General features: G+C 39.3%; 1 protein-coding gene across 1 annotated transcript in view; it reads right to left on the reverse strand.

The window, feature by feature from the left end:
* LOC124775900 (adenylosuccinate lyase) overlaps positions 1-26799 on the reverse strand; it is a 492241-nt gene that overhangs the window by 17488 nt on the left and 447954 nt on the right. The window contains exons 2-6 of the mRNA XM_047250735.1: positions 23100-23303; positions 8987-9111; positions 7395-7552; positions 1644-1795; positions 893-1110 (exon numbers count right to left, since the gene is read on the reverse strand). Coding sequence (XP_047106691.1) covers positions 893-1110; positions 1644-1795; positions 7395-7552; positions 8987-9111; positions 23100-23303 — 857 coding nt within the window. The remainder of the gene's footprint in view (positions 1-892; positions 1111-1643; positions 1796-7394; positions 7553-8986; positions 9112-23099; positions 23304-26799) is intronic.

Below are 26799 nucleotides of genomic sequence, written 5' to 3' on the forward strand. Positions count from 1 at the left end.
TCTTCAAAAACTGACTACCTATGGTTTTCAAGGAAAATCTTGACAAACAGAAAACAAAGTGTACTTGTTAATAACACTGGCAACCAATTCCTTTCTGGCTGGAAACACATACAATTAGGTGTCCCACAAAGCTCAACATTAGGGCCACTGCTATTTCTGTATTACATCAACGATATGCCATGCCAGGTTGAGTCAGATATCATCATCTAAGCAGATAGTCTTCTGTAAAACCAATGAAGACTTAATATGCAATCCACTGTATTGTGCAGACACTTGGGGACGTGGAGGCATGGGTAAAAAACAATAATTTGAAATTAAACTTTGCAAAAACAGAAATTGTTCATGTATAAGTGAAATAAGCTACACAGACAAAAAAAGTTTCCAATCATTTAACTAATCATTTGAATACCACAACAAAAAGTAGAATTTCATCCTACTATTCAATACCGTAGGTTTCTTACAGGATTACTGCATATAGGTGAATGTTCACATTCTGTGAACTCTTGTTATTTCCATAACAAATGCAATCCTGAAACTGGAAAAGTTTTAAGTTTCTTTGTTTGTGCACATCTCTCTCTCTCTCTCTCTCTCTCTCTCTCTCTCTCTCTCTCTCTCTCTCTCTCACACACACACACACACACACACACACACACACACACACACACACATTACAGAATTATGCATATTCCTGACAGTTAAAAATCTTTCACTTGCTAACCTAAGATGCCCTCAAGGTAATGAATGTATTAAAAAAAAATTCACAATGGTATCACTGAAAAAGTATTTTTTTGTTAGATACACCAAGGCAAAACCCAGCTGAAAAATGTAGAGATAAAACTAAGAAAGTGGTTGACCAGTAGATTGCATAAGAATTCTTTTCAGTTTACTTTACCTGTTAGCCGAGTCATCAAGTGTCCTCTCCATCCACTGGGTGGCAGCAGTTTGGAGAGTGTTATTGCACAGTGACATAAGGTGGCGAGCTATGGAGCAACTACGTTCACTACGCATCGGATTGCGTTTGTATGGCATAGCACTTGAACCAATTTGTGTCTGCTCAAAAGGCTCTTCCAGTTCTTTCATATTTGCTAACAAACGTATGTCAGTGCAAATCTAAAAAACAAAATTATGCAAGTATCAATTAAATTTAAGTACATGTTTCTTCTTGTGGAGCTCTATCAAAAAGTCCACGACAACCATATAACGGATAATTTTATTTTAAAAAGAAACTGTTTTTTTGCCAAGTACTTACAATGGGTTTGTGGGTACTGTATATCATGTAGGCAAAGAGATATTTTAAAAAGTGATATTATTTAAAAAATAATCACAATACATCTCTTATCGACTTCAGGAAAGATTATTATTTAATAATAATACTAGAGGTACTTATATGAGTACATTCCAGAATCCTACAGTCAACTGAATGTATATTTATTCCACACTTTTTGTGGGAGGTAAGTATTTCACAGTGCCAACTGACTGCTTCACAATAACAAAACTAAACTGTTTGAATTCACAGCACTGACGAATATTCTTACAGAGTGGTTTATTGGAACATTCTACAAACTGAATAAGAACAAGCAAGCAAACAAACAAACAAGAAACTTAAAGCACATAGAAGAACAGATATTATTACAATGAGTCACCTTATGTACAGAGGCACCAAGGCTGCTCAGCGTTGCTACACACTCAGTGTCCACCTTCCTTGTGTATGTCTGACCACAAATTATGAATGATCTGGAGAATCCTGCCATCTCAGTTACTAGTTTGTCAAGTTCTTTGACCTTTCTGCTGTCACCTGAAATTTTGGGTAAGATTGTTTAGTAGTCATGCAAAATTACCAGCTACGAAATAAAGTTCATTTATTTATTCAATCATTCAATTGCCATGTTTTTTACACTCTACAGGAAAGGAAAACCTATAGGAATGTGGACCAAGTCAAAGTATACATTAGTAAGGATAAGCACAGGTTTGTTTCTTTTTATTTATTTATTAATCTCTCTTTAACCATTTGCATGTAATTGATTTCATGATGAGTAATTTAAAATTACACTAATAATTAACTATTCATATGCTACTATAAACTATGAGGGTGATTCAAATGAAAGTTCAAAAAAATTTTGAAAAGTTGTGTGTTGGAGTTGGTAGGTGGCAGTAGTGTTTTTATTCAGACATGCTGAAAAATCAATTCTGCTCTGCAATCAGGAGTAAACAATTAGGACTTCTAACTTCAGGAGTATTGCTATAGTACGACAACACCCGACCTCATACAGCCCGTGAGATAGTTGAGGCCATTTGGGAACATAAATTTGAATGCCTGATACATACTCCTTATTCACTAGACCTCAATCCTAGTGACTTGCATCTGTCTGGTGCACTGAAAAAAGCAATAGAAGGCAGGCATTTCAGAAATGACAAAGAGGTGAAAACAACAGTGCATGACTGACCACACAAATGACCAAAATAATTATTTCATCATGGTATCTATGCACTCCCAAAACAATGAAATAATTCACTCAACATTAGGGAGACTATATCACAAAATGACATGTAAGTTTGTTGTTCATTGTTACACTTAGAAATATTATAGCACTTTTAAGGTTTTCGTTTGAATCATCCTTGTATTTATGCTCACTCGGCTTAGCTTTCTCATAATTAGATTCCTAACAAAGTTGCAACTTTGGAAAAATAGCTGCTAGTCCACCTCTGTTGCTGAGTGGTCATTGTGACTGTCTTGTGGTGGACCCGCTTATGATTCCTGGTAATACCAGGGAGTTTTCCTTGGTGGTAGAACTGGTATGGAGTGTACTCAGCCTCATGAGGCCAACTAAGGACCTACTTGACCAATAAGTAGCAGTTCCAAGGTCAAGAAACCAGACAACAACTGGGAGGGTAGTGTTCTGACCACAAGCACCCCATACCACATCCAATGATGCCAATGGCAGAGAATGAAATGTTGATCAGCCAGGTCTGTTTGGCTCCTTAGATCCAGGATTCAGATCTTTACCTTTACCTTACCTTCCTTGTGTACTTATTACTAGTTGTTGTTATTTGTATGAGTAAACCACTACTTATCAACAACTAAAGATATCAAAACTACTAAAAAAAACTGTTTTGCAGCATCTGCATATCAGTGGACATGTAGAGTAGCAAGGAATAAATGAATAAACATAACCAAAATAAAGGCAGCCAAATCAAAATCTGCTGTTAATGATGATGATGATGATGATGACGATGATGATGATTGGTTGGCGGGGTACTCAACTGCACAATCATCAGTGCCCGTACAAAGTCCCAATTTTTTCACAGTCCATTTTTTTTACACAGGCCAATCAAGCCACTGTCATGAATGATGATGAGGATGATGATGATGATGATGATGATGATGATGATGAAAATCTGCTGTTAGGCACTATTCCTCCAACACGTGCACTGCACTTAACATGTTGTTTTCTCAGGGTAAATTTAACTCATTTCTATTTGTTTATTAGCAGCTGCACTATTTCTTACCACAGGGAGGGAGTAATCATTCACTATACAACAAATTATTTCAGTATCCAGCCCATACTACTGCAGACATTTGTTAATCTCTTCCCACAGTTTCCCTTATATTCTTACTAAACATTATGATCACAGAATTGGTTATCATTCAATTGTTCAAATGGCTCTGAGCACTATGTGACTCAACTGCTGAGGTCATTAGTCCCCTAGAACTTAGAACTAGTTAAACCGAACTAACCTAAGGACATCACAAACATCCATGCCCGAGGCAGGATTCGAACCTGCGACCATAGCGATCACGCGGTTCCAGACTGCAGCGCCTTTAACCGCACGGCCACTTCGGCCGGCTGTTATCATTCAATTGTGCATTATTTTTATTTTTTATATAACTCAAAAATGGTCATCATCTTTTACTGTTAATATTTGACAATAATGGCCACTGCCTGGTGACATATGGGTCACAAGTCCGCTTCTTGCCTCCTGCAGTTATTTATCATTTAACATTTGTGATCTCCAGAATGCTCTTGGACTTCCTTATGTCTGTACTACTGTAATCTGGTTGGTTTGGGGAAGGAGACCAGACAGCGTGGTCATTGGTCTCATTGGATTAGGGAAGGATGGGGAAGGAAGTCGGCCGTGCCCTTTCAGGGGAACCATCCCGGCATTTGCCTGGAGTGATTTAGGGAAATCACGGAAAACCTAAATCAGGATGGCCGGACGTGGGATTGAACCTACTGTAATCTGTTAGAAAATTCTATGTGTGTATAAATAGGAGCACACACTGCTGAGACAGGTAGTTCAGATATATCTGTACTTTTTTATGAGCTCAATAAATGGAATTTCAGTTAGTTCTTACTGATGATCCAGCTCTCAAAACTAGTACTCATTTCTGGAGAAAGATTCAAACCAACCCAAGAAAGTCATCTCTCACTCACTGCTACTGGTTGAGAATCATGCTACACTATCATTACCAACTACCCACCAGAAGAATGTATTATACAGCTGCCAGTAGGCTCCAGGTTGACCAAGAAACAGCATAGACAAGTGAGAATGTATTATCCAGCTGCCAATTGGACCCAGATTGACAGAGAAACAGCATAGACAAGAGTGAGCCATTCCATGTCAGTTCTTTGGACTGTTCTTCAATGGTCATGTTTTCATATTTACAATGACTTTGCGATACTGAACTCTGCTATTCCCAATCAGTCAGGAATGTTTGCTTGTTCATGAATGAGGTGCAGTCTGCATATAGGTGGCTACTGTGTGTGTACCAACAGTGAGTGCATGCTCTGAGAGTGCAGTCTGTATTAGTGTACTTCTCAATCTGAAAAAAGGTACTGTGTTCTCAAACACTAATTAAATTAGTAATAATATCCTTGAACAGATCACATAAGGGTATCATCAACATATTTTTAGAAAAATTAGATATGCTGTTAGATGTATTTAGAGAGACTAGAACTTTAGAACATATTAATAGGTTGAGATCTGAATGCTGATTTTGAGACAACAGTGTATAAACTTTGTGTCACAGACTGAAAAATGTACTAATACAGTTCAATTTTCATTCTATCAATAATGCGTCCACAAGGGATCGGCATGCCTTGACAATATTTTTGTCACTTTTAAAAGTACTGAAGTATCATGTGATGTGACAGTGTTTCTGTTTTCTGAACATAATTTTGTATCTTTAAATTTTATAAAATGGTTCCCTCTTGCAAAAAGTAATATAATTTGGCCTGTCCCAAAAGCTGTCATCGTCAGACTTGTCACTGATGAAAAAATTATCGGGCTTTGTAGAGCTCTTGTAGAGAGAGACTCTTCTGGCCAATGTTATGGTGACACACAATACCTTTTACATACTGATCTGTCAGGAAAAACAACATCTGATCAGTTTTTAAAGCATTTTTGTTACAATCAGATGACATCATTCCCATAAAGATATGCAATTCAATTGACAAAGGCTTCAACACCAAAATCTCAAAGAAAAAAAATCCATGGTATGACAGACAGCTGACAAATATGAAAACTTAAGTTATGTTCTTGCACAAAATATTTAATAGTCTGAAGACTGACTATGCCAGAGTAGCCTATATTGCATGTAGGAAAGAGTATAAAAAAGCCAATGTGGAAGCCAGAAAAGCACACAATTGCAGCAGTATTGAGAATTCCACCAGTAAGTGCATAGCTGCATGGAAACTAATAAATAGTGTTGCCAAATATGCAAGAAACAAAAAAAAATAATATCAGTTCCCAACAATACAATGATTTTTTATTAAATCAATTGAAGAAATAGGAAATACTACACTCAAACTTAATATCAGCTCATTAGAATTATTTTTAAAAACTTTTTGTAAATCATCTACAACAAATACAAGTATATTTAACTTCTCCAAGGTCTCATCTCATTTCATTCTAAGAATAGTGAAACAGTTGAAATCAGCAGACAATGCAGATGTATACAACATATCTTGTCACATGTTAAAGAAAGTATTGTGTATCACTTAACATATTGTATAAACAAGTGTATATCTGAGGGATATTTTTCTGGTGAACTTAAACAGTCTAGGGTAATTCCAGTATACAAAAAGGGAGATACAGGCTCACCCACAAGTTACAGGCAAAGTTCCATAGTTCCATCTTTCTCTAAAGTATTTGAATGTACTGTTTACCAACAGTTATATGACTACTTTAAAACTCTAGCAATAATTAGTGGATCTCAATATGGCTCTAGGAAAAATTTGTCAGCAATTACTACTATAGCATCTAAAGTCAAATATGTTCTTGGAATGTTTAAGGACAAAGGCTTTGCTTAAATCAATTTAAAAAATTTGTCTGAGTTGCGAAAAAAAAATGTCCAGTACAGAATAAGTTAAGGTAGGTGTTCCACAGGGATCTTTTCTTGGCCCTTTCTTGTTCCTCATATGATTAACAACCAGCCATCATTTATCAAATCCAGTACAATTCTATATGCTGATGATATCACTGTTCTACACACTAGTAATGATTTTAGTAGGCTTAAAACTTGTGTCATAACATCATATTTTTCATTTTTGCAAAGCGTAGTACCATTTGGTATTATCTTACAGGGGCACTCTAATGGTGTGCATGACATCTTATTACTGCAGAAGAAAGATGTTAGGTTCTTCAGATAAGGTACACTGTAAACCTTTGTTTTGTGAATAAAAGAAATCTTGACAGTAATAAACTTTACAAACACACACACATACACAGACACACTGTTTTAATTTATACAAATAATAAGTTAGCGGAAGCACATTACAGAGAAAATATATATTGCTACAACACAAGAAGCAATACATGTATTTATACTTCATACAACATTCACTCAAAATCACTTAACAGCTATGAACTCATAGGGCACAAATTATTTAATAAGCTTCCACGAACTGTAAACGATTTACCAGATCAAGCATTCAAACATAGAAAGTATGACTGGTTAGTAGGCAACCCACTCCATGATGTAAAAGAATTTACCAACTGCAACATAAAACTTAATGTTAAAAACCAGCCTGTTGTTTCTTTTAAATTATCAGTTGCATTGTATTATGTGTGTGGCATTGTGTAGAGTACTTAAATTGTCAGGAGCCTTTGTTCTCTGTTTGGTTCAAGAAGAGTTAGGCTCTGTTATTTTCTGTCATTTATTTGTACTTATTTGGTGTCCAACAAAACCTGTGTTGTTGAAGAAGCAAACATGCAATTACCAAATTAAAAAAGTACTGACAAAGCCCTTATAAACAGCAAACCTAGGAGAAATGAAGGAACGGAAAAGAACTCTTGAGAGAAGGGGAGAGGATAGGACAGATGGGTGGGAGAGGAGCATTCTCACAATGAAGAAAGAGATCAGAAAAAAAATCATTTTCTATGGAATAACGTACCATTGAACAGCTGCAAGAAGGAAGCCTGTGTACCAGTTGTGCCTTTGACTCCACGAAAGCGAAGGTCATCTCTGGCTCGGCAAAGAGCTCGTTCATCCATTAGCAGGTCTTGCAGCCAGAGGCAAGCTCGCTTCCCCACAGTTGTTAACTGTGCAGGTCTACCAAAATTATTATTATTAAAGAAAATAATTTAACAGCAGCCTTCCATTATTTATATGCATACAATAAACAAGAACAGAATACAGCAAAATCTTTGTCTGAAACTGACAATTCTTCATTTGGCAAAAGAAATGAATGGGTGAAGGAAACAGTGTTATTAACCATCTAAGTAATAAATTTATCCAGGAGGTCAAGAAGACCTAGCAAGACAGTACAAATTTACAATAAAAAATTAATATAAAACATTTGTCATAAGTACTCCAATGACTCCTCCCCCCCCCCCCCAAATGCTGTTCAATTTGTGTAATATGTTGTATCTTTTAAATTAGTTTATATCTCCAGTACTAAATGCAAGCACAAGTTAAAACTAATGATGGTCAGTTTTTGCCCAGTGATAAAAACGAAAATTTTCAGTGCAGTAAAGATTTGTTTCCTATATTCTGTATAAAATTTCAAGACATCAGCGCAGAGTGTCACACACTATGAACTTGAAGCACAAAAAAAGGCTGCGAAAAATCTTGCTTCACAAAAATAACAAGTACTCTGCTATACCCAAAATATTTGTATTTTTGTACTCAATGGTGTGTATGCATGTGAAACAAAATCATTCCTGGACTCAGGAGATGAAGATTTCAAGAATTTATGAGTTTTTCAATCACTTGCTAACTAGTAGCCATTCAATGAATAGATGTGAAAGCTGAAACTCACTACAGTATCGCATAACAACAATATTCAGCAATAAACATTCTGTTGTAATTACTGAAGCCACCCAATTACAAATAATAAAAGAAAAAAATTATTGGAACATTGCATACGTCAAAAAAGAGAGAGAGAGAGAGAGAGAGAGAGAGAGAGAGAGAGAGAGAGAGAGAGAGAGAGAGAGAGAGAGAGAGCCTATTAAGAAGTAGTTGTGCAATCACACCAAAAGTGTACGCAAATGTTTTTGTTGACACATTATCATTGAAAATGAAGAGAAATGTGAGTAAAATTAGCCAATTTACTGGCATATTCTTTCAAACAGTCATTCATCCATTCATAGTCAAAGAGCTCCACAGGTTTAAAAAAATTTATCTGTAGGAAAATAGGAAAATACACCTTTATCAACTACACAAAGTAGCAATCACAGAATGTACACTAACTGATATAAAAATGTGCATCTTCATTACAAACCAATATTTATTTTCTAGTTTTGTAAGATAAACCTTTAGAACCTACCCCTTGTACAATCTCATAATGATTTCATCTGGAAAAAGTTATTTATTTTCTTACAACAATTAAACAAGACAGTTTCATAGATGATTTAAAAATACATATAATAATGGAGATTACAGGGTAAAAAGGATATTTCTTAATAAACAAGCATTCATTTCAAGGCACCATTGAGCTATGTAACACTACAGAACTGTACAGTGTTATCGTGACTTGATACTCACTGCATGTGTGTAAATCCAAGTGTAGGCATATCCTTGTATGCAGCTGCAAACTTGGACAGTTTATCAATGCAGTTAGCCAATTTAGGCAGGAGAATGTTGAAACCATCACGAATTATAATCAAGTCCTGCAGAAGTAAAATCAAGCATACATTATTTTTTTAAGCATACTACTATAACAATTTTACTGTAGTGATTAATATGTATGCAAAGTTAATGTAAATCATTAGCCCTTAACTTTTTTGTGATTTCATGGTAGAGAGTATTTAACAATGAGTACAAAATGTTATCAACAGAAACTTCAATATTGCCTGAGCAATGGTGAGTTGGTATACAGTACAGATGGAATGGTCAAGAAGAAACCCAGATTTAAATATATTTATTCTGTCATAAATTTTATTTTTGTAGGTAGATTTTCAAAGTATTATCCCGAATATTCTGAGTCAATGAGAGGACAGTGCACATCATTTTTCTCCTTCTCGTATTATTTTCATGAATATTGTTACAATTATGAAAGTTGAGTCCATTGTGATTGACAGAGTTCAGAAAATGTTGGAGATGGTTATCATCTTATTCTTGTTGTAAGGAAATTTTTTTATACTTGTTTAAAATAGTGTTAATCTGAAATTTGTAAATGATGGCATATGATAGTTAATTTCCATTTACAATTGTTATTAATTTCGGCATTTCTTTAAAAAAATGTTCCCCATTTTGTACAAATGTAGTGGCTGAATAGTCAAGTTACTAAATATGGGCATAAATAAATTAAAATAGAAGACTATAAAGGAACTGTGAGGCTACATAGCAATATGCACATACACAGGTGGCGGTATTGGCACCTACGCATGATACAAAAGGGCAGTGCAAGGTTGTAGCTGTCATTCGCACTCAGATGACTCACAAGAAGTGATTTTTGACATGATTATGGCCACATGAAGGAAATTAACAGACTTTGAACACAGAATGGTAGTTGGAGTTAGAGGCACAGGACACTCAATTTTGGAAATCGTTGGGGAATTCAATATTCCAAAATCCACAGTGTCAAGAGTGTGCCACCAATATAAATTTTCAGGCATTAGCTCTCACCATGGGCAATGCAGTGGCTGACAGCTTTCACTTAGTGATTGAGAACAGTGGTGTTTGCACAGTTGTCTATGCTAACAGACAAGCAACACTGCATTAAATAATCACGGATATTAAAGTCAAATGTACAACGAATGTATCTGTTAGGGCAGAGTAGAAAAATTTGGCATTATTGGGCTATGCCAGCATACAACCGAAGCAAGTGCCTTTGGTAATAGCACAATAGTACCTGCAGTGCCTCTCCTGGAGACGTGTATCTCTAACGTCGATCAGTTGTAGAATTTTGGAACACGTATTATGTTCGAGTATAATGGTTTTTCTGGAGACTAGAAATCTACTCTGAAGGAATCAGCATGGGTTTCGAAAAAGACGATCGTGTGAAACCCAGCTCGCACTATTCGTTCACGAGACTCAGAGGGCCATAGACACGGGTTCCCAGGTAGATGCCGTATTTCTTTTCTTCTGCAAGGTGTTCGGTACAGTTCCCCACAGTCGTTTAATGAACAAAGTAAGATCATATGGACTATCAGACCAATTGTGTGATTGGATTGAAGAGTTCCTAGATATCAGAATGCAGGATGTCATTCTCAATTGAGAGAAGTCTTCCAAAGTAAGAGTGATTTCAGGTGTGCCACAGGGGAGTGTCATAGAACCGTTGCTATTCACAATATATGTAAATGACCTTGTGGATAACGTCGGAAGTTCACTGAGGCTTTTTGCGGATGATGTAGTATATCAAGAGGTTGTAACAATGGAAAATTGTACTGAAATGCAGGAGGATCTGAAACGAATTGACACATGGTGCAGGGAAGGGCAATTGAATCTCAATGTAGTCAAGTGTAATGTGCTGCGAATACATACAAAGAAAGATCCTTTATCATTTAGCTACAATGTAGCAGGTCAGCAACTGGATGCAGTTAAGTCTGTAAATTATCTGGGAGTAGGCATTAGGAGTGATTTACAATGGAATGATCATATAAAGTTGATTGTCGGTAAAGCAGATGCCAGACTGAGATTCACTGGAAGAATCCTAAGGAAATGCAATCTGAAAACAAAGGAAGTACGTTACAGTACACTTATTCGCCCACTGCTTGAATATTGCTCACCACTGTGGGATCCGTACCAAATAGGGTTGATAGAAGAAGTAGAGAAGATCCAACGGAGAGCAGCGCGCTTCGTTACAGTATCATTTAGTAATCGCGAAAGCATTACAGAGATGATAGATAAACTCCAGTAGCTCGGCATGGGCTTTTGTTGAAGTTTCGAGAACACACCTTCACTGAGGAGTCAAGCAGTATATTGCTCCCTCCTACGTATATCTCGTGAAGAGACCATGAGGATAAGATCAGAGAGATTAGAGCCCACACAGAGGCATACCGACAATCTTTCTTTCCATGAACAATACAAGACTGGAATAGAAGGAAGAACCGATAGAGGTACTCAAAGTTCCCTCCGCCACACACCGCCAGGAGGCTTGCGGAGTATGGATGTAGATGTAGATGATCACATCAGTTAGACCATAGATGACTGTAAAACTGTGGCCTCGTCAGATGAGTCCCAATTTCAGTTGGGAAGAGCTGATGGTAGGGTTTGAGTGTGGCACAAAACTCATGAAGCTGTTGACCCAAGTTTTCAACAAGTGGTCCAAGTGTACCTATAATTGACTGGAAATGGTTATATTTGATTACATGCATTCATGGACTTCATGGTCCCAAACAATGATTGAATGTTTATGGATGATAATGCACTGTGTCAGAACATTCTGTACAATTTCAGTGAATGATTTGTCCACCCAGATTGCCAAACATGAATCCAATTGAATATTTATGGGACATAATTGAGAGGTCTCTTTGTGAACAAAATCCTGAACCAGCATCACTTTCGCAATTATGGACAGCTATAGAGGCAGCATGGCTCAACATTTCTGCAGGGGACTTCCAACCAGTTGTTGAATCCACAGTACATCGACTTGCTGCACTATGGCGGGCAAAAGGAGGTCCAGCATGATATTAGGAGTTTCCCACGACTCTTGTCACTTCAGTGTAATTCTGATTACCTCACTTAGTGCAATGAATAATGTCATCATCATCATCATCATCATTTAAGACTGATTATGCCTTTCAGCGTTCAGTCTGGAGCATAGCCCCCCTTATACAGTTCCTCCATGATCCCCTATTCAGTGCTAACATTGGTGCCTCTTCTGATGTTAAACCTATTACTTCAAAATCATTCTTAACCGAATCCAGGTACCTTCTCCTCGGTCTGCCCCGACTCCTCCTACCCTCTACTGCTGAATCCATGAGTCTCTTGGGTAACCTTGCTTCTCCCATGCGTGTAACATGACCCCACCATCTAAGCCTGTTTGCCCTGACTGCTACATCTATAGAGTTCATTCCCAGTTTTTCTTTGATTTCCTCATTGTGGTCACCCTCCTGCCATTGTTCCCATCTACTAGTACCTGCAATCATCCTAGCTACTTTCATATCCGTAACCTCAACCTTGTTGATAAGGTAACCTGAATCCACCCAGCTTTCACTCCCATACAACAAAGTTGGTCGAAAGATTGAACGGTGCACAGATAACTTAGTCTTGGTACTGACTTCCTTCTTGCAGAAGGAGAGTAGACCGTAGCTGAGCGCTCACTGCATTAGCTTTGCTACACCTCGCTTCCAGTTCTTTCACTATGTTGCCATCCTGTGAGAATATGCATCCTAAGTACTTGAAACCGTCCGCCTGTTCTAACTTTGTTCCTCCTATTTGGCACTCAATCCGTTTATATTTCTTTCTCACTGACATTACTTTCGTTTTGGAAATGCTAATCTTCATACCATAGTCCTTACATTTCTGATCTAGCTCTGAAATATTACTTTGCAAACTTTCAATCGAATCTGCCATCACAACTAAGTCATCCGCATATGCAAGACTGCTTATTTTGTGTTCACATATCTTAATCTCACCCAGCCAGTCTATTGTTTTCAACATATGATCCATAAATAATATGAACAACAGTGGAGACAGGTTGCAGCCTTGTCTTACCCCTGAAACTACTCTGAACCATGAACTCAATTTACCGTCAACTCTAACTGCTGCCTGACTGTCCATGTAAAGATCTTTTTAATTGCTTGCAAAAGTTTGCCTCCTATTCCATAATCTCATAGAACAGACAATAACTTCCTCCTAGGAACCCGGTCATATGCCTTTTCTAGATCTATAAAGCATAGATACAATTCCCTGTTCCACTCATAACACTTCTCCATTATTTGCCGTAAGCTAAAGATCTGGTCCTGACAACCTCTAAGAGGCCTAAACCCACACTGATTTTCATCCAATTGGTCCTCAACTAATACTCGCACTTTCCTTTCAACAATACCTGAGAAGATTTTACCCACAACACTGATTAAAGAGATACCTCTGTAGTTGTTACAATCTTTTCTCTTTCCATGTTTAAAGATTGGTGTGATTACTGCTTTTGTCCAGTCTGATGGAACCTGTCCCGACTCCCAGGCCATTTCAATTATCCTGTGTAGCCATTTAAGACCTGACATTCGACTGTATTTGATGAGTTCCGACTTAATTTCATCCACCCCAGCCGCTTTATTGCACTGCAATCTATTGATCATTTTTTCCACTTCCTCAAATGTGATCCTATTTCCATCATCATTCCTATCCCATTCTACCTCGAAATCTGAAACATTACTGATCGCATTTTCACCTACATTGAGCAACTCTTCAAAATATTCCCTCCATCTGCCCAAGGCATCCACAGGATTCACCAGCAGTTTTCCTGACCTGTCCAAAATACTTGTCATTTCCTTCTTACCTCCCTTTCAAAGACTGCTAATTACACTCCAGAATGGTTTTCCAGCAGCTTGACCCATAGTCTCCAACCTGTTTCCAAAGTCTTCCCACAATTTCTTCTTGGATGCTGCAATTATCTGTTTGGCTTTGTTTCTTCCTTCAACATAACTTTCTCTGTCTACCTGGGTTCTGGTATGTAGCCATTTTTGATACGCCTTCTTTTTCCTTTTACAGGCTGCCTTGACTGTATCATTCCAACAAGCTGTTTGCTTCATCCTACTTTTACACACTACTGTTCCAAGACATTCTTTAGCCACTTCTAGTACTGTGTCCCTGTACCTTGTCCATTCCTTTTCCAATGACTGTAATTGACTACATTCAACTAACTGGTACCTTTCTGAGATCGCTGTTATGTACTTGTGCCTGATTTCCTTATCCTGAAGTTTCTCCACTCTTATCCTCCTACATATGGACCTGACCTCCTGCACTTTCGGCCTCACAATCCCAATTTCACTGCAGATTAAATAATGATCAGTGTCATCAAAGAATCCCCTGAATACACGTGTGTCCCTCACAGCCTTCCTGAATTCCTGATCTGTTATTATATAGTCAATGACAGATCTGGTTCCCCTGCCTTCCCAAGTATACCGGTGAATCTTCTTATGTTTAAAAAAGGAGTTTGTGATTACTAAGCCCATACTGGCACAGAAATCCAAGAGTTGTTTCCCCTTCCTGTTGGCCTCCATATCCTCTCCAAATTTACCCATAACCTTTTCATACCCTTCTGTTCAATTTCCAATCCTGGCGTTAAAATCACCCATGAGGAGAACACTGTCCTTGTCCTTGTCCTTTACTCTAACAACTACATCACTGAGTGCCTCATAAAAACTATCCATCTTATCTTGATCGGTCCCTTCAAAATGCGAATATACTGACACAATCCTAATTTTCTTGCTAGACACTGTCAAATCTATCCACATCAGTCGTTCGTTTACATACCTTATTGCAACTACGCTGGGTTCCATTTCTTTCCTGATGTAAAGCCCTACACCCCATTGTGCTATCCCTGCTTTGACTCCTGACAGGTAGACCTTGTATTCTCCCACTACCTCTTCTTTCCCACCCCTTACCCGAATGTCACTAACAGCTAAAACGTCCAGCCCCATCTTACTTGCAGCCTCTGCCAGTTCTACCTTCTTCCCAGAGTAGCCCCCATTGATATTAATAGCTCCCCATCTCATTACCATTTGTTTGCCAAGTCGTATCTTAGGAGTCCCTGGTGTCAGTTAGAGGTGGGACTCCGTCACCTCCAAAGGTCCGAGGCATTTTGCTCTGATTGTTGCCAGCATCATATTTAAAGTACCAGGGAAGCAGGTTGCTAGCCTTACTTGCCCCGAGTCCCATTGGGTTTTACCCCTAACGGCTGAGGGACTAACCGGTGGATTTGGTAGTCTTTGCCGTATGAGCACAAAGGTGACCACGACTCAGAATATGTCCGAGATGCCCAGCCTTATTCCAAAGTAACTGGTATCCCGACTGTCGGGACCACTTACTTGGCCACTCATACGTTGCCCGTGGTTCATGAACTAGGACATGACTACAGGAACCCACACCATGAATAATGTTTACCACAATATTTTCGTGTAGGTAATCATCGAATGACAATGTTTGAAATATGTTAACTAACCTTTCCAACAAAAGTCAGCAGTTTAACCTTAAGATAAAAGAGACCAAATCTAATCATTTTAGCAGCTGTACAGTATGTAGCATCAACTTTATTTCCAATCAATATGTACCACAAACAAGTAGAATTTTCTACCCCATGCTTCCATACTACAGCTGCTAATGAGTTTTGCAAAAACACCATTTCTCATTACCTCTGTTGATCTTTCTTTACTTATTTTGACAAAAGTATAATCCCCAGTTCTCTTCCAAATAAAGAATCATTTACACATAGAGCGAAGGGTAGTGGACTCATGATTGGATTTTGTAGAACAGTTCTTGTAGACAACAGTAGCAATGGTGAAATAGAAATTGTAAATTGCACAGAGTGCTTCCACGGTCTAGTGATTCTAAGAAGTTTGCTTTGTTCTCATTTCTATTTTGATGCAGTCAATCCACCACATTTATCTCGTTTTACCGCTTCTGTCGCCATCTTCCATGTCAAAGTTCACCCATGAAGAAAGATGAATATCTACTGATAAGATGTGCTGTGTGCACTCCATTTAGTGTGCACTTTCTATTATTGAGCCGATACATTCCATTCTTGTACAAGTGGCAAAATTACATAGCACTTTGAGCCTATCAGATCACTATTACCTCTACAGAAGCAAGATGGAGAGAAATTAGCGAATAAATTCAGGATGTTTCCACAAGTTGGTGATTGAAAATTGTACCTCTCCATCTCTTTTCCTCAGCAGTCAATATAAGGAAATAAAATTTTCTTATATGTTTAGGAAGGGAAAAAAATCAACAAATTTTCAACAACGAGCACATTTGTAACAGAGCACTACTTCAAGGAGACAAGTGTTGGCTAAGGAACTAGGTTAACACACCATCCAAGCACTACCCTTAAGGTCTAGAGATGCAACATAAAATGTAAATCAAGGTAATCTAGTGGAAACTTGTATCGTAACCAATGCACCATCTCACTCCAGTTCATCGTTCATAGATAATACGGGTCGACAGTAGCGTCCGATCCCACGCGTCGGCTTTGACCCGTGACGTAAGGGTGTTGTCGTGTGTGACGTCATGACGGCGCGGAGTTTGGTTTGTGAGTGTGGCGTGTTTGTAGATGTCGTCGTGTTGTGCTCTCTGGTAGTATGTTCGGGGTTTTCGTTTGTGTGGTGTAATGGGCTCAGTTTGCTTTTGCTCATTATCCAGAATTGTTCGAGTGTCGGCTGTGTTTGTAGTAGAATTCGTTTCAGTGAGTTAACGATTTTGTGCGAAGGTTAATTTAGTGTTGTTCGCTGTACATCGTGTGGTAATTTTAGTAATATTAATCGGTTGTTCTTTTTGTTCAGGAATGGATATGACGGATAAAATTAACAGTGCGTAGGTCAAGGGAAGTGTTCGATCCCAATGTATGGCTGTGTATGTTGATATTGGTATCGGGAGATGTTTTTAAGTTATATAGGCCAAGGGAAGTGTTTGATCGTAATTTATCGGATCGGGAGCTGCTGTTGAGCTATATAGGTCAAGGGAAGTGTCCGATTCCAGACTATATTGTGTTTAGTTGTATTTGGGGAGTTTTGTGACGTCGGTTTTTTTTCGTCGTTTAGTGTGGTTTTGTATGGGGGTGGGTGTCTAAATTTGTTCATATTTAGTTTGCCCCCACCCAAAAAAAAACCATTTCCCGCGCTTGTCCCGTTAGTGTCATTAGGCTTTTTGTGGAAAGTGTGTGTGTTTTTCGATGTATTTTCGTCCTCATAATGTGTACGTATCGACTTTATATGCGCCATATTGGAATCGTGATTTATGGTCGTTTCCACCATATTTGTGACGTCATGAGTCAAAGCAGACGGGCGGGATCGGACGCTTCCGTATTTCCGGTAATAGTGCAAGTTTGTTGTATTTGTCCAGTTGAAACCACAGCATGTAAGTTACAGTTGGTTATCAGGAGACTGGAAAAGGAAAAGGTCGTTTTAGACAGCCATCAATCAGAATTATGTGTACAGATTTTAATTTTTTATATTGTGTTTTTAAGCAGGTAGAGCTCAAAATGGGGACACTGTCCCGAAGTACGATAAATCTGTTGAATTTTTATACCCAATCTTTCTTGCAAAAAATTAACTTGTTTATCATACCTGAAGAATAAAATTGGTAAAATAAATGATTTTGAAATAAATAATCACGGAAAGGTAGATTGCTACTCACCATAAAGATGACACGCTGAGTGACAGACAGGCAAAATGAAAAAAGACTGTTACACACTGCCAAGCATTCCGACCAGAGTGGCTGGAGATAGCGCTCGCGCGCGCGCGCGAGTTTGCCTTCTTGTGTGAATGTGCGTGTGCTTTCCTTTCTTTTCTGAAGAAGGCTTTGGCTGAAATCCAGTAACAGCCTTTTTATCGAGCCGTCCGCAACTCAACGTCTTGTCTTATAGTGAGCAGCAATCTATCTTTTTCATAATTGTTGATATTCCAACCTGGACTTTCCATTGTTTAATTTCAAATTGAAGCAGATTAAGTTCAGGTTCCAAACGGCACTGCCCTCCACAGATATATAAAGCACGTTTGCCCAACAAGAGTGAACAGACCACTCCTCTGAATGTGACAGTACTTCATGTTTGTATTGTTACTGTCACTGACATCCAGCACTGTTGCCCACCTGATTTTCAGACAGGTTCTCGGGAATTGTCTTCAGGTGCCTAAAATATTCATTGTTCATGTCAAGGACTAGAGAAATGTCTTGTGCATCAGACCTGAGGATAGTGGGGCAGGCATTAAATAAACAATGACTGTGGCAATTACAGAAATCGGGAGAAACCAGAAACTTGCTGGACTACAAGAAAATATGTAGTGTATGGAGAAGAACAATGTTGATCCAGGCACTTAAAAATCTCTTTTAATAATATATCAGGATAGAAAGTAAATAATTTGAAGGAACTCCATCCTGAATATTTACAAGCTGTATTTTTGTTTTCAGTTCAGCAGGCCACAGAAAAATTTCTCTTTTTTTTTCAGGCACATTCATGCAAACACTTACGTAACAGAATTTTCACAGCTGTATTCACGCTAATATCAAGAACAAGGACGTGATGTCACTATTAGTAAAACAAACAACACTGTTCGTAGAGCCATGAAAGGATTGTTTGTGGAATGCCAGTTATTTATTAATGATGTGTGACTCAGTTTGACGTGTTTATATTGACGAAAGGTGTTTATCCAAATGTGTTGTGGCGAAAGCGAAATTTAATGGAAACTGTGCAACTGTCTGGCTATTTTCTCCTGGTTTTGAGTGGGGTTATTGGTTTTGGTCAGCAGAATAATAAACACTTTTGTTAATTAAAACATTTTAGGCAACATTATACAGTAGACACTGTGACAAAATTTTGGAGACGGCTCTTTTCTGTTTCAGAAAAACGTACTGTCCACAAGGCCCGATAAACTGTGTTGTGGTTCAATACAGGATTGTCCAAACCCACTGAACGTTTCTCCTATGAAGTAGAAAATTACCTGTGTGCCATATCAGTTTGCCCCAAAACACGGAAATAGTATTCAATGTGTTTCAAGCAAATGAAAACATTTTCCAACTCCACTAAGCTAGAACTTAATACTAAACATTCCCTTACAAACAAGCACTGTAGTATAACAGAGGAGGTCGTACATGGTACATTTTCATCGACGTTATCTGTGGAAGGAACTGACGTTATCTCTGGAAGAAATAGTTAGTTTGGAGTAATATTCATCTTTCATGAGGGGTAGACAAAGCTTTATTATCAACGTAGAACTGTAAATCAACACAATTAATTTTTGTTTGACTCATATACATGACTATACACACTGAGATCCCCTCCCCACACTAACTAGCCACGTTCGTACAGTAGCCAAATGAAAATGGCGCAGCCCATTGATATGGAGGAGTACCGTGCAGTTTACAGTTGTAGCGGATATGCTGATGCTGTGTTAGGCTAGTCCAGATAGCTGAAGAATTCATCTAGATAGGCCTGACAACTGCAACATTTCCACTTCAAACGACAACGATTTATCGCATGATACTACACTTTGTAAAGGGGCTGTGTCATTCCGATTTGGCCACTCCTAGCGACGTGATACTGTGCTATAGGGCGGGGACTGCAGACATGTACATGCAATCAGACAAAAAATTAATTACGTAACTTTTTTTACCCCCCCATGAACCATGGACCTTGCCGTTGGTGGGGAGGCTTGCGTGCCTCAGCGATACAGATAGCCGTACCGTAGGTGCAACCACAACGGAGGGGTATCTGTTGAGAGGCCAGACAAACGTGTGGTTCCTGAAGAGGGGCAGCAGCCTTTTCAGTAGTTGCAAGGGCAACAGTCTGGATGATTGACTGATCTGGCCTTGTAACAATAACCAAAACGGCCTTGCTGTGCTGGTACTGCGAACGGCTGAAAGCAAGGGGAAACTACAGCCGTAATTTTTCCCGAGGGCATGCAGCTTTACTGTATGATTACATGATGATGGCGTCCTGTTGGGTAAAATATTCCGGAGGTAAAATAGTCCCCCATTCGGATCTCCGGGTGGGGACTACTCAAGAGGATGTCGTTATCAGGAGAAAGAAAACTGGCGTTCTACGGATCGGAGCGTGGAATGTCAGATCCCTTAATCGGGCAGGTAGGTTAGAAAATTTGAAAAGGGAAATGGATAGGTTGAAGTTAGATATAGTGGGAATTAGTGAAGTTCGGTGGCAGGAGGAACAAGACTTCTGGTCAGGTGACTACAGTGTTATAAACACAAAATCAAATAGGGGTAATGCAGGAGTAGGTTTAATAATGAATAGGAAAATAGGAATGCGGGTAAGCTACTACAAACACCATAGTGAACGCATTATTGTGGCCAAGATAGATACGAAGCCCACGCCTACTACAGTAGTACAAGTTTATATGCCAACTAGCTCTGCAGATGACGAAGAAATTGAAGAAATGTATGATGAAATAAAAGAAATTATTCAGATTGTGAAGGGAGACGAAAATTTAATAATCTTGGGTGACTGGAATTCGAGTGTAGGAAAAGGGAGAGAAGGAAACGTAGTAGGTGAATATGGATTGGGGGACAGAAATGAAAGAGGAAGCCGCCTGGTCGAATTTTGCACAGAGCACAACATAATCATAACTAACACTTGGTTTAAGAATCATGAAAGAAGGTTGTATACATGGAAGAACCCTGGAGATACTAAAAGGTATCAGATAGATTATATAATGGTAAGACAGAGATTTAGGAACCAGGTTTTAAATTGTAAGACATTTCCAGGGGCAGATGTGGACTCTGACCACAATCTATTGGTTATGACCTGTAGATTAAAACTGAAGAAACTGCAAAAAGGTGGGAATTTAAGGAGATGGGACCTGGATAAACTAAAAGAACCAGAGGTTGTACAGAGATTCAGGGAGAGCATAAGGGAGCAATTGACAGGAATGGGGGAAATGAATACAGTAGAAGAAGAATGGGTAGCTTTGAGGGATGAAGTAGTGAAGGCAGCAGAGGATCAAGTAGGTAAAAAGACTAGGGCTAGTAGAAATCCTTGGGTAACAGAAGAAATATTGAATTTAATTGATGAAAGGAGAAAATATAAAAATGCAGTAAGTGAAACAGGCAAAAAGGAATACAAATGTCTCAAAAATGAGATCGACAGGAAGTGCAAAATGGCTAAGCAGGGATGGCTAGAGGACAAATGTAAGGATGTAGAGGCCTATCTCACTAGGGGTAAGATAGATACCGCCTACAGGAAAATTAAAGAGGCCTTTGGAGATAAGAGAACGACTTGTATGAATATCAAGAGCTCAGATGGAAACCCAGTTCTAAGCAAAGAAGGGAAAGCAGAAAGGTGGAAGGAGTATATAGAGGGTTTATACAAGGGCGATGTACTTGAGGACAATATTATGGAAATGGAAGAGGATGTAGATGAAGATGAAATGGGAGATATGATACTGCGTGAAGAGTATGACAGAGCACTGAAAGACCTGAGTCGAAACAAGGCTCCCGGAGTAGACAATATTCCATTGGAACTACTGACGGCCGTGGGAGAGCCAGTCCTGACAAAACTCTACCATCTGGTGAGCAAGATGTATGAAGCAAGCGAAATACCCTCAGACTTCAAGAAGAATATAATAATTCCAATCCCAAAGAAAGCAGGTGTTGACAGATGTGAAAATTACCGAACTATCAGCTTAATAAGTCACAGCTGCAAAATACTAACACGAATTCTTTACAGACGAATGGAAAAACTAGTAGAAGCCAACCTCGGGGAAGATCAGTTTGGATTCCGTAGAAACAATGGAACACGTGAGGCAATACTGACCTTACGACTTATCTTAGAAGAAAGATTAAGGAAAGGCAAACCTACGTTTCTAGCATTTGTAGACTTAGAGAAAGCTTTTGACAATGTTGACTGGAATACTCTCTTTCAAATTCTAAAGGTGGCAGGGGTAAAATACAGGGAGCGAAAGGCTATTTACAATTTGTACAGAAACCAGATGGCAGTTATAAGAGTCGAGGGACATGAAAGGGATGCAGTGGTTGGGAAGGGAGTAAGACAGGGTTGTAGCCTCTCCCCGATGTTATTCAATCTGTATATAGAGCAAGCAGTAAAGGAAACAAAAGAAAAATTCGGAGTAGGTATTAAAATTCATGGAGAAGAAATAAAAACTTTGAGGTTCGCCGATGACATTGTAATTCTGTCAGAGACAGCAAAGGACTTGGAAGAGCAGTTGAATGGAATGGACAGTGTCTTGAAAGGAGGATATAAGATGAACATCAACAAAAGCAAAACAAGGATAATGGAATGTAGTCTAATTAAGTCGGGTGATGCAGAGGGAATTAGATTAGGAAATGAGGCACTTAAAGTAGTAAAGGAGTTTTGCTATTTGGGGAGCAAAATAACTGATGATGGTCGAAGTAGAGAGGATATAAAATGTAGGCTGGCAATGGCAAGGAAAGCGTTTCTGAAGAAGAGAAATTTGTTAACATCGAGTATAGATTTAAGTGTCAGGAAGTCATTTCTTAAAGTATTCGTATGGAGTGTAGCCATGTATGGAAGTGAAACATGGACGATAAATAGTTTGGACAAGAAGAGAATAGAAGCTTTCGAAATGTGGTGCTACAGAAGAATGCTGAAGATTAGATGGGTAGATCACATAACTAATGAGGAAGTATTGAATAGGATTGGGGAGAAGAGAAGTTTGTGGCACAACTTGACCAGAAGAAGGGATCGGTTGGTAGGACATGTTCTGAGGCATGAAGGGATCACCAATTTAGTATTGGAGGGCAGCGTGGAGGGTAAAAATCGTAGAGGGAGACCAAGAGATGAATACACTAAGCAGATTCAGAAGGATGTAGGTTGCAGTAGGTACTGGGAGATGAAAAAGCTTGCACAGGATAGAGTAGCATGGAGAGCTGCATCAAACCAGTCTCAGGACTGAAGACCACAACAACAACAACAACTTTTTTTACGGGTGACTTTTAAAACTTTATGGCTACCCCTCGTAGAGATACTTTCTCAGCAACATGCAAAGGTGTTGAGAACGAGACCGACCGTGTTATCACCCACGTAGCAGGAGGTGGCGCCCAGGTGTATAATGGGCGCCGCCAGGGGGCACTGCTTGGCCAGCACGTGCACGTGCGCCATGACGTCATGACGCGTCAGCTTCTCCTCAGCAGCGGCTGCTGCCAGGTCCACCTGGTACACGTGCGCCTCCAGCTCGGCCAACTGCTCCTCCGTCACCGGCAGTCCCAGCGCCTGCAACAATACAACGTTCTCACACACCACTGGTCCACTTCCTCAAGTGTCTGTTTCTGGACAAGCTATCTCACCTCCAAATAGATGCTACGAATTCATCAAAATGCACGGCATAGCAATAGCAAAGGAGTTTCCCCCGCCCTACACGTCCACAGACGGGTCGCTGAGAACCGGGACTGGGCCCGGGGCACGATCTATCATTGGGCCCCTTCTTCAAATACAGCAACCCAATTTTGATGTTATTTTAAACAAGGTTTGACATGATTTAAAAATAATGTAACTCGGGGATGTTGGAAATGCACAAAAAATACTCATTAGAGTGAAATAGAAGAAACACAGTTTCTTATTAAACACTAAGTATATGTTCACAAATGCAATCGGTACTAATATGTTCCAAAAAGCCTCGGGTTCTATTGGTCGCAGTGATAAGGGGTCAACTGTTCTGGATGGCCTCGGCCTAGCGACCATTTGTATGCCTATCGGAAGAATAGGCATTTTGTGGCTAACCAGTACAGGGTCAAAATTTAAGCGTTACACACTTCCTCCAGCCAGAGAAATTAAGAAAATGGGTTGGCTCTTTTGCATTAGGTGGACATTACGTAGCTTATATATAATCATCATTTGTTAATGGATGATTTTTGAGAAAACCGTAATGTTTGGGTACGAAAAGTACCAGTTGTGGGGATGGCCACTTCTATGATTGCTACTCATAGCAAATCGTTGAAAATTTTACCATACTTCCTTAAGATGATATTTTTGGAAACTTTCTAAACTTTTTTCGATATCGGTATCCGTTACCAAGATCCAGAGGTTCAAATTTGCCTTAATTATCGAGTAACGTATGCATTTAATATCCGGTCTGAGGCGACGTTGTGGGCACATGGCAAGAATTCTTGTGTCACCGCAAGGGTTCTGAGGTCACCAAACTTTTTCTTCAGCATTTTTTTACCAATAAAACTTTATGACGTACTGTCTCTGTAAAACTGGCACTTCACGCTTAAACAAATATGCCCAACGTGGTACTGAAGTAACAAAACATGAGCTATAAGGTATCTTAACAGGCCTAAAAAATCTCCAATTTTCTGAGCTGAATCTCTTAAGACCGAGCCTCGCTGACCAAGATATTATGTCACATCAAGTCTATGGGTAGCGTCTTTGATTAGTCATCGAAACGTCCTCGGTCCCAGGTTCGAACCGCGACACTGCTTAAATTCTCAATAAAAGTCACAAGTCATGGCGGCCGAAGATGTCCGGCATAAGAAGTCACCTTCATTCTGTCAACGACCTTGTCAAAGAGGGCGGAGGAGAGTCAGAGGTTAAGTTCACTCTCTTGTCCTCGGGATGGTAACCTGCCCCCCTAAAACGCGCAATATCCAATAATGATCAACGAAATGAGGATGCAGATGGCAATGGAAACCTCTGCTAGAAAGACACTTAATGTGTATCCACAAGACAAGTGGCCTGTATCTGAAAAAATGTCCTGACGGTCTCTCCATTGGTAAAAGATCCCAGACTAACTAGATATAGTGGGAGCCAGTGGCGTGAAATGGAAAGAAGGTAAGGATTTCTGGTCATATTAGTATAGGGTAATATCAACAGCAGCAGAAGATTGTATAACGTGAGTAGGATTCTCTATGAATAGGAAGGTAGGGCAGAGAGTGAGTTACTGTAAACAGTTCTCATCAGAATACACAGCAAACCAACACTAAAACAATAGTTCAGGTACACATGCCGACGTCTAAGCATAAGATGAAGAGATACTGAAAGTATATGAGAATACCGAACGGATAATTCAGCACATAAAATGAAAGGAAAATCTAATAGTCATGGAGGATTGGAACGCGGTTGTAGGAGAAGGAGTACAAGAAAGGTTTACGGGAGAATATGGGTTTGGTACCAGGAATGAAAGACGAGAAAGACTAACTGCGTTCGAGAAAGACTAACTGCGTTTTGCAGTACATTTCAGCTAGTAATAGCAAATATTTTGTTCGAGAACCACAAGAGGAGGAGGTTTACTTGGAAAGGGCTGGGTGATAAACGGAAGAGTCCAGTTAGATTACATCATCGTTAGGCAGAGAATCCGAAATCATATATTGGATTGTAAGGCATACACAAGAGCAGATATAGACTCAGGACACAACTTAGTAATGATGAAGAATAGGCTGAAGTTTGACAGACTAGTCGGGAAGAATCAACGTGCAAATGATTGGGATACGGAAATTCTAAGGAATGAAGAGATAAGTTGAAGTTCTCTGAGGCTATGGATACTGCGATAATGAGCAGCTCAGCAAGCAGTTCAATTAAAGAGGAATAGACGCCTCTAGAAAGGGCAATCACAGGAGTAGAGAAAAGAACGTCGGTACAAGGAAGGTAACTGCGAAGAAACCATGAATAACAGAATAAATTCTTCAGCTAATCGACGAAAAGAGGAAGTACAAAAATGGCCAGAGAAATTCTGGAATACAGAAATACTAGTCCCTTAGGAATGAAATAAACAGGAAATGCAGGGAAGCCAAGGCGAAATGGTTGTATGAAAAATGTGAAGAAATCGAAAAAAGAAATTACTGTCGGAAGGACTGACTCAGCATACAGAAAAGTCAAAACAACCTTTGGTGAAATTAAAAGCAAGATTGGTAACATTAAGAGTGGAATTGGAATTCCACTGTTAAATGCAGGGAGAAAGCGGATAGATGGAAAGAGTTCTTTGAAGGCCTCTATGAGGTGGAGGACTCGTCTGATGTCGTGATAAAGGAAGAAACGGGAGTCAGCAGGGATGAGATAGGGGATCCAGCATCAGAATCAGAATTTGAAAGAGCTTTAGACGACTTAAGATCAAATACGGCAGAAGAGATAGACAACATTCCATCAGAATTTCTAAAATCATTGGGGGAAGTGGCAACAAAACGACTACTCACGTTGGTGTGTACAATGTACGAGACTGGTGAAATACCCTCAGACTTTCGGAAAAACGCCATCCACGCAATTCCGCAGACACCGAGAGCCGACCAGTGCGAGAATTATCGCACAATCAGGTTAACAACTCATACATGCAAGTCAGGATCAATTAGATGACAATCAGTTTGGTTTTAGGAAAAGTAAAGGCAGCAGAGAGGCTGTTCTGACGTTGCGGTTGATAATGGAAGCAAGAGTGAAGAAAAGTAAAGACACGTTCATAGGATTTGTCAACCTGGTAAAAGCGTTCGGTAGTGCCAAATGCTGCACGATGTTCGAAATTCTGAGAAAAATAGGGGTAAGCTACAGGGAAAGACGGATAATAAGAACCGAGAGGGAATAATAAGAATGGAAGACGAAGAACGAAGAGCTGCTGCTGTTCAATCTGTACATCGAAGAATCAGTGATGGAAATAAAAGAAAGGTTCAAGAGTGGAATTAAAATTCAGGGCGAAAGGATATCAATGATACGATTCTCTGATGACATTGCTATCCTCAGTGAAAATGAAAAAGAATTATAGGGACTGCCGAACGGAATGAACGGC

Source organism: Schistocerca piceifrons, chromosome 2 (genome assembly GCF_021461385.2).
Source record: "Schistocerca piceifrons isolate TAMUIC-IGC-003096 chromosome 2, iqSchPice1.1, whole genome shotgun sequence".
Lineage (NCBI taxonomy): Eukaryota > Metazoa > Arthropoda > Insecta > Orthoptera > Acrididae > Schistocerca > Schistocerca piceifrons.